The sequence below is a fragment of the Sinocyclocheilus rhinocerous genome, unplaced genomic scaffold (genome assembly GCF_001515625.1).
Source record: "Sinocyclocheilus rhinocerous isolate Xijiao unplaced genomic scaffold, SAMN03320098_v1.1 scaffold460, whole genome shotgun sequence".
NCBI lineage: Eukaryota > Metazoa > Chordata > Actinopteri > Cypriniformes > Cyprinidae > Sinocyclocheilus > Sinocyclocheilus rhinocerous.
In genome coordinates, this window is record NW_015667268.1 from 1242252 (window position 1) to 1251664 (window position 9413).

At 39.0% G+C, this 9413-nt stretch overlaps 2 protein-coding genes across 2 annotated transcripts in view; one reads left to right on the top strand and one right to left on the bottom strand.

Annotated features, from left to right (window-relative positions):
• LOC107733416 (THO complex subunit 2-like) overlaps window positions 1-4145 on the bottom strand; it is a 93096-nt gene extending 88951 nt beyond the window's left edge. Inside the window, exons 1-2 of the mRNA XM_016545017.1 lie at window positions 4038-4145; window positions 2849-2904 (exon numbers count right to left, since the gene is read on the bottom strand). Of these exons, the coding sequence (XP_016400503.1) occupies window positions 2849-2904; window positions 4038-4102 (121 nt within the window). The 5' untranslated portion in view covers window positions 4103-4145. The remainder of the gene's footprint in view (window positions 1-2848; window positions 2905-4037) is intronic.
• A 1882-nt stretch (window positions 4146-6027) lies between these two features.
• The window catches only part of magt1 (magnesium transporter 1), a 3617-nt gene continuing 231 nt past the window's right edge, over window positions 6028-9413 (top strand). The window contains exons 1-5 of the mRNA XM_016545009.1: window positions 6028-6189; window positions 6630-6799; window positions 7259-7376; window positions 7748-7888; window positions 7968-8108. Coding sequence (XP_016400495.1) covers window positions 6109-6189; window positions 6630-6799; window positions 7259-7376; window positions 7748-7888; window positions 7968-8108 — 651 coding nt within the window. The 5' untranslated portion in view covers window positions 6028-6108. The remainder of the gene's footprint in view (window positions 6190-6629; window positions 6800-7258; window positions 7377-7747; window positions 7889-7967; window positions 8109-9413) is intronic.

Sequence of the window (9413 nt, forward strand, 5' to 3'; positions counted from 1 at the left end):
CATATTAGAGATCGACCGATATATCGATTTACCGATAATTCTCCCGATATTTAAGCATTTTACAATAATCGGATATCGGTTTTGTAATATCTGATTCACCAATAAACGCCGCCATGTTGTGGGTGTTTTGAGAATTGCGCGCAGGATCACCATTGCAGCGCATCTGAGGGGAAACAAGACAACAACAACGGCGTGCACGGGTACTTGATTTACTGTAGTTAGTAAACTTTATTTAACATAGCCATTAATGCACAAATTAGATGTATTACGTAAATGCCTGATATGCAGTTTATGCAGCTTGGCTCGAAGAAATAGAGATGAACTCACAGAGTCACGTTAGATAATCCGTCAAGTCCTGTCCCAATAAAGACGTAACTTTGTGTGAATTAAATAATATGCAGCCATGAATGAGCGCATGTTGGAAATAAAAGCGCTGAATTTAATTCTCTCTCTGTTGTCTATATGCTCATCGTTAGTCTCGTGAAGTCGGAGTCACGTAGATAATCCGTCAAGATCCTCTCCCAATAAAGACGTAACTTTGCATGAGTTAAATAATACAGCCATGAATGAGCGCATGTTGGAAATAAAAACGCTGAATTTAATTCTCTCTCTGTTGTATATTTGCTCATCATTAGTCTCGTGAAGCCGCTTTCATATTGCTGTTCACTCACCGGGTTGATGCTCAGGAAATGCTCCAGCACGGCCACCGCATGTAATTTTTAACAAGATTCACTTGTTTAAAACACCCTAAATTGTATTAACATTTACTATATAACCAATATTTCGCTAATAAACATCTAAATAAATGCAACTCTATGGAAATTAATTATTTATTATCTCCGCGAGCGATCGCAGTTTGAGTATAGTTCTGTGTAACTGCATAGATAAACCGCGCTGTCAGCAGGCATTTCATAAATCTATAACAGCGGTTCTCAATTCCAGTCCTCGTGTACCGCTCGCTCTGCATGTTTTGCATGTCTCTCTTTGTTAACACACCTGATTCAGATCATCATCTCGTTAGAAGTGAGCTCCGTGCATGAACTGTGTTCCGATTGACATGGTCCCTACACAGTGTCCATTGCTTCCTATTGTTGTAGTATGAAGATTAATTTTAACATGAATGACTGCTCATTTTCAACACTTTAAAAAAAAAAAAAAAGATGACTGAAAAGAGGAAAAACCAAAGTGAAGTATGTTCTTAATTCACTTAGTCATTTATTTACTTTATAACAGTAAATAAATATCAGTTCTGCATAGAATATCCGGTAATGTCCACTTCGCAGGGCACTTACAGCCAAATATAACAAACGTCTGAAGCAATAAGAGAAACATACAAAATGTGCAGAGCGGGGGTACGCGAGGACTGGAATTGAGAACCGCTGCACTAAATGACATATCGGTTATCGGGCACATAAACATGCAAATAATTGGTATCGGTTATAAAAATCAGTATCGGTCGATCACTAGTTATTATAGCTCAAGACACGTCATCAGTCACGAGGTGACAACTTTGTTATACTATACATACTGTGCATAATCCACAAATGCAACTTGTTTGAGTGTTTGCATTTAACGCCATGCCAGCTTCTGTGGCTATTTTCAATGCAAGAGAAATGTATGGCTAAATCAGCTTTTTACAATTTATTTTCGCTAAAAACTCTAAAACTGTATTTGGCTTAACTCTGTTAAAAATCTCTTCAAAAGAGTTAACTGAATAGAAAAGTTCTCACAGGGTTAAAACCAGCACAATCTAATAAAACATGCTTCAGGGATAAAGGGTTTTGCCAGAGAGAACATGTTGGAGGATCTTACCACAAAAGCAATGTGTGAGCCTAAAAAAAACACCAATTTCAGCTCAAATAAGGATCAAATAAGGCAAATATTCATGAGCATCCAGACACTTGCTGATGTAGTTTAGACTCTCATCTAAGCAATGACAAGGAACTGCCTCCCCAAACGTGTGAATTGGGATGAAAGTGTCAAAGTAAAGATGTTAAAATGTTGTTACAAGCAGCCGTCAGACACTGAACACAGTGAACTGAAACATCTCTAGCAGACGCATAACAGGTACTTCACTGCATTATTAAAACCATCTTACAGAATACAATCTAAGCTATTTATTAGAGCTGAAATGATTAGTTGACAATAATAAATTGTCAACAAATATTTTTGAGTCTTTTGATCTTATATGACCTAATGTAAGGGCATGTGATAACACCCTCTTTATTTTGACCTTCAGCCCGTTGGTCCCCATTGAAGTCTATTATATGGAGAAAAATCCTGGAATGTTTTCCTCAAAAACTTTCATTTCTTTGCGACTGACGACAGAAAGACATGAACATCTGGGATGACACGGGGGTGAGTAAATTATCAGGAAATCTTTATTCTGGAAGTGAACTGATACTTTGAAGCATAATTTGTGCAATGTGAATTATTTGCAAGGAAACAAGGAAGGGGGAAGGTTAGGGGAAGTCGTGGCCTAATGGTTAGAGAGTCGGACTCGTAACCCAAAGGTTGTGGGTTCGAGTCTCAGGTCCGGCAGGGATTGTAGGTGGGGGGAGTGAATGTACAGTGCTCTCTTCCACCTTCAATACCACGACTGAGGTGCCCTTGAGCAAGGCACCGAACCCCCAACTGCTCCCCGGGCGCCGCAGCAAAAAATGGCTGCCCGCTGCTCCGGGTGTGTGTTCACTGCTGTGTGTGTGCACTTAGGATGGGTTAAATGCTGAGTATGGGTCACCATACTTGGCCACATATCACTTCACTTCAATGATATATAACCACTGCGGCGGTAAACAAATTGCCACCGTCACAAGTCCTGAGACTAAGAATTAGGAACTGAACTCACCCTTAACAAACTCACGACTGCTGGGTTTCCTCGCAAGGTCCTGGAAAAACTGTAAACTAGAAACAGAAAAGACAAATAAGTGAATAGCTAGAAAGAGAATTTCAGTTATTAATAAACACATAAGCAACAAACAAAAAAGATCATGTCATCTGCACTGAATTTAAAAGAGAATGAGGTACAATAATTTTAGGGCATAAGAGATCAACTTTATGTTATGTTATGGTATATTGCCCCCATTTACGGCTTACTAGACATTTAAAGCTTGCTTATATCACAACTGCAGTCTATTATCCAGCACCACAATCCCTGCTGTATGACAAACATGAAGCTGAATGACTTTAACACACTCCTTCATCTACAGGTTATTGACAAGTAAGCAAACCCCTCACTGGATTTTAAGAATGCTGAACATAGTTTTTAAACAAGACGCCCAACATTGCTGTCTAGACAAGAAAATCATTAGGTTTAGGATGCATTGGCATCTCACTACATCACAAGTGCACCATGCTCACAAAGCGTCTCGACACTATGATCACTACAACGCAACCCAAGTAGGCAGCTAGCTAGGTGTCAACAGTTAGACCGCTCAGTAGGTTTTTTTGACTGTGCTGCTCATAAATGCCGCCTAGATAGGTCAGATCACTATGCTTCGTGACACAACCAAAATCTCACAACAATATCAACCGGGGCGCTTATAAAAGTGAGCTTGAACTCATTAACACAGCTATCATCAGCTTACACTACACACACCCTCCTAACATCCCATAATATGGACTTCAGGTCTGCTCAGGGTGTATGAGATCATGTTTACTAGCATGTAACACACATTACATTCTTTGTAACACACACTGATAAGAATGCACATGCTAATGCTAACCCAGCTAACTGTTAGCACATTGACGCTACATTAATGGAAATTACCCAAGTGCCCGATAAAGTGCCTTACATACCCACGCACAGAAGCGAAAGACTGTATATCCTTTATTTGGTTAGTGGTATACTTAGACCTAGGTTTATTGGTTATTTGGTTGAACTTTAAGTCATGAGTCTTGAACGCGCACTAGCTGTGGACATTCACGATGAGGAGAAGATGATTTCGACAATCACCCGCGACGATACCGCCCAAATAAAATGCATATCACTTTATTTTCATCCCCACTTCCCATCGGACTGCTAAACTCATACTCACAACTCATTTTTGCCGGATTTGTCCCAGTTTTTTATCCAGTCAGACGGGAGGATCAGCGCCGCCATCTTCCTCCTCACTCACTCACTCGCTCACAGCAGCGGGTGTTTAGCGCGCAGATGCGTCGTCGTCTTCTTCTTCTTTGATGTTTAACGGCGGTTGGCCTCCAACTTCAATGGTGCATTACCGCCACCTACTGTACTGGAGTGTGGACCGGAGCTAGACAGAGATCAATTATATCCATACTGAAGGGAGACTTTCCTTCTCCTTCTTCCCCTTTTATAATAATAATAAATTCCAATGCTGTAACCTATATCATATTTGCTACACCAGCTTCCTTTAGGAAGCTAAATAAATGTGAACTAATGTAATTTGATGTTTTTCCTAGTATTTCCTAAAGTGAATTCCCTTGAACCCCCAATTTCCAAAGCTTTCTTTCAACTTTATCTTTTCACAATTATACTTTTCGACATTCAAGCACCACATGTTCAACAGATTCAATACTGTTACAAAATTCACATCTTCCTGATATGTGTTTACCTGTAATATGTAAGCTCTTATTTGCGCAGATGCGTCAGTGTGTCAGTTTGATAGAGTCAATTTCATTTTTAAGTCATTTAATAGCTCCATTTCATTTAATTGTTAAATTATTGAAGCCAAAAAAAAAGTAATTTTGTAAATACTACTTCTGAGAAATGACACGATAAAGACATCGCTAAGCGCGCGTGTGATTCTGCTTTCTCTGTTTTCATGCGTCCTTTGATTATACAGGCAGTTGTGTCCGCAAGCTTTAACTGTATGTAAATCATTCATCATATTTAATAAAACATTAAACATGTTGGTGTATCCTTCTGGGAACCTAGGAGTAAATAGATAAAAGACAAGCTATGTTTCATACGGTGACGCATTGCTGCCACACACATATTATTTTTTCCACTCAATTATGTCGTAATAACGAGATGTTATGTCGTTTATAATAGCAGCAGCAGCGCGGACAGTCGCTTAGCTCGCTCACATAATGTACCATATATATCTATAATAACGGGAAAACATGTCGTTTTTATGACATAATATGTCGTTATTACGAGAAAAAATATGTCGTTTTAATGAGAAAAGATGTCGTTTTAATGAGAAAAGATGTCGTTTTAATGAGAAAAGATGTCGTTTTAATGAGAAAAGATGTCGTTTTAATGAGAAAAGATGTCGTTTTAATGAGAAAAGATGTCGTTTTAATGAGAAAAGATGTCGTTTTAATGAGAAAAGATGTCGTTTTAATGAGAAAAGATGTCGTTTTAATGAGAAAAGATGTCGTTTTAATGAGAAAAGATGTCGTTTTAATGAGAAAAGATGTCGTTTTAATGAGAAAAGATGTCGTTTTAATGAGAAAAGATGTCGTTTTAATGAGAAAAGATGTCGTTTTAATGAGAAAAGATGTCGTTTTAATGAGAAAAGATGTCGTTTTAATGAGAAAAGATGTCGTTTTAATGAGAAAAGATGTCGTTTTAACGAGAAAAGATGTCGTTAAAACGACATAACATCTCGTTATTACGACATAATTGAGTGGAAAAAATAATATGTGTGTGGCAGCAATGCGTCACCGTAGTTTCACACTTTGCTAGCAACAGCAAGTACAAAATGCAGTAAATGCAGAGAAAGAAAAACTGAAATAAATATAGGACACAAAAGGCTTTTATCACTTTAAACATCTATTTTTTCCCGTATTCCGTATACTTGTTTTTCTCCCATTTCTTTTATTTCCACAGACATGTTCATAATTTCTTTATTTGCTTAATATACTTATTTGTTTGTTTCTATGTTGTGTAATTCGGGAATGCACGTACTTTTCTCAGCAATCATGAATAAAGATCGGCTTGTGATTTTTTTTAAAAACCGTTAGTGGCACCCTGAGGCTTTTATTTTGAAAATACTAACGTATTTTCGAGCTTTTGTCTTGTCGCTTGAGACTTTTATTGTGGAATTGCTCCCCGGACACTTCCGCATCGCTGAGCTCCACCAATAGGAAGCGGACAGGAGTTCCTGCAGGACCGTCGTGGGCGCAGTGGCAGCTTCAGAAATGTTTTATAAACTTTTGATAGTTGTTTTCCTCGCTGTTAGTTTACAGGGCACGCCGTCAGATGGACAGAAAAAGAAGGAGGTCAGTGGATTTGAATTGGGTTTTTATTAAATGGTTTTTATCCCTCATAAACACTGTGCTCATTGGTTACTCAAATGATGTGATGGCCCTCATAGACTCGCTCGGTCTCACAACCACAAGGGATTAAACGACACATTCATGTTTTTGCATTTTTAGAACACTGTGGTCCATCTACAAATCACTTGAAATGAAATACTGATCTCGATTTTACTCTGTTGTGTTATGAGGTGACACACTTGGCCCTGTATGCAAACTAAGCTAAGCTTCCTGCTGTACAGCTGACTTAATGTGTTATTACTGCTTTGTGTTCATGCTAGTATGCATGTAATATAGGACAATAACGTGAGCTTACTGCATAAAGACTGAAGCGGGGATAAATATGCTGATTGCATATTGCTAAAAGCATGATCTGAATGAATGGGAGATCTGTGTGTTTTCAGACCCTGCTGTCAGAGAAGGTCAGTCAGATGATGGAGTGGGCCAGTAAGCGTGCAGTGATCCGGATGAACGGAGAGAAGTTCAGGAGGCTGATCCGGGCCCCTCCACGAAACTACTCGGTCGTTATCATGTTCACAGCGCTGCAGCCGCAGAGACAGTGTGCAGTCTGCAAGTGAGAGACCCGAGAACACATGCACCATATCAGCACTTAGGCTGCTGTCTAGCCGTGTCCTTATTGTTAGTAAAGCTATTAAACATCTGAAATAAAATTAAACTTGAAAAAGCAACAATAAAACATTTAGCCCCGGCCACGAATTGAAGTTGAAGTAAATATAAATATTTAAAGCTATTCAAAACTAAAAAGAAATATTTAAAATAATAATAATCATTTACAAAACAGAGTTACTAAAACGTGGAACTAAAAATAAAAATGAAAACTGTTTTTCCCACCGGTGAGGAGATGAGGAGAGTGTTCAGGAAACCAAATTGAATAACCAAATAGCCAAAAGTTGTTATTTTTGCATTTCCGTTTGTTGCTGCTACACAGAAATGACATGCTTGACATTGAAACACTCAATTATTTGTGTTGTATAAAACTTGATATTTTTTTGACACTTTTGTTTGTTTTCAGACAGGCGGATGAAGAGTACCAGATCCTTGCGAACTCTTGGCGTTATTCGAATGCATTTACTAACAGGATTTTCTTTGCAACGGTGGATTTTGATGAAGGCTCAGATGTTTTCCAGATGGTAACTACCCTCAATATGTTTTACATGTGCACTCCACCTCATATATTGCTGTTTTAAAGAGAACAGAGCATAAAACAACATGAAAAGCAGCGTTTGCTTCCATAACGTGATATGTTTTGAAGTGAAACAACATAATCTGGGGCAGGACTTGACCTTATCTATTAGAAATGTATTGCATGTATGCATCTGAATGTGATGCCTGTGGGTTAACATTAACCTATCGCTCACAAGGACTGGGTGAGGTCAGTGTTAAAAGGTAAGTTGTTTCAGAGGCATTGCAATAAATTGCATTGCATTGTGATTGATGTTGATATTAAGAAGCATGAAACATCTTCATCATTTCCAGCATTCATCATGTATGTCCTCTACAGCTCAACATGAACTCGGCTCCGACGTTCATCAACTTCCCGGCCAAAGGCAAACCGAAGCGAGCCGACACGTACGAGCTGCAGGTCCGAGGCTTTGCGGCCGAACAGCTGGCTCGATGGGTGGCCGACCGAACAGACGTGCATGTGAGACTAGTGCAGACACATCCAGAATCTGAGCTGAACGCTCACATCAGGCTTTAACATGCTGTCGCGTGTCGTTCAGATTCGGGTGATCAGGCCTCCGAACTACGCCGGGCCGCTGATGCTGGGATTGCTGCTGGCGTTCATCGGCAGTCTGGCTTACTTGCGCCGCAACAACCTGGAGTTCCTGTTCAATAAGAACGTCTGGGCTTTCTCTGCACTGGTGGGCACCTGTGTTTTATAATGCAAAGATGAGACTTTAATATGTGAGCCTGGAGCACAAAAGCAGTCTTAAGTCGCTGGGGTATATTTGTAGCAATAGACAAAATAACATTGCATGGGTCAAAATTATCAATTTTTCTTTTATGCCAAAAATCATTAGGATATTAAGTAAAGATCATGTTCCATGAAGATATTTTGTAAATTTCCTACTGTAAATATATCAAAACTTAATTTTTTATTAGTAATATGCATTGCTAAGAACTTCATTTGGACAAATTTAAAGACGATTTTCTCAATATTTTGATTTTTTTTTGCACCCTCAGATTCCAGATTTTCAAATAGTTGTATCTCGGCCAAATATTTATTATTCTTATTTATTCAGCTTCCAGATGATGTATAAATCTCAAATTCGAAAAATTGACCCTTATGACTGGTTTTGTGGTCCAGGGTCACATATTAGCTTCAGTGGGCAACCAGTCTTGGGCTACAGGGTGATATGGCTGCCGGCTATATATGGTTATCATTATGAAAATAGCCACAGAAGCTTGCATGGCATTCAAACACTATGCAAACATGTGTAGCGTGTTCTAGTAAAATGGAATTGATTCGAATTAAATGAATAATAGAATGGAAATGGATTTGTCTGCCGGATGAAAATTACAGAATACAGTAGAGACCAAGCGGCAACCTCCCGCTCTCTCTCGTGAAGCCAACAAGGAAGTGACTTAAACTGTAATTCATCAACTGGCCGCTAGAGGCTGGCTGCAAAAGGGAGTCAATCCCATAGACTCCCCATGTTAAAATGCCCAACTTTACAGCAGAAAAAAACATGTTTACAGCCTGGTTCAAAAAATTATTTTGGTCTATATAGCTAATTTTGCCCTTCATGACAACTGAGGGGGGTGAATTTTTTTATAACTCATCCGTTTAAATTATATTAAGGCTCCGCCCACTTTGAGCTTCAAAAACCTCTTCAGGAACCTACGGGTGACGTCACGGACACTACGTCCATGTTTTTATACAGTCTATGGTAGAGACCCAAGCAATATCTAGAGTCCTTGTGTGTTCTTTATTTATATCTACTGTCTGTTTAACTCTAAGCAAATTAGCAGCTGCATAGCAATGCATTAACAACTGTTCTGAAAACATTAGAAACTGCATGGTGTGTTTTGAACAGACAAGCATTTTTAATTTCTTCAGATCATGTAACATGAACACCTCTCTCTCTCTCTCTCTCTCTCTCTCTCTTTCGCTCTCTCTCTCTCTCGCTCTCTCTCTCTCTCTCTCTCTCTCTCTCTCTCTCTCT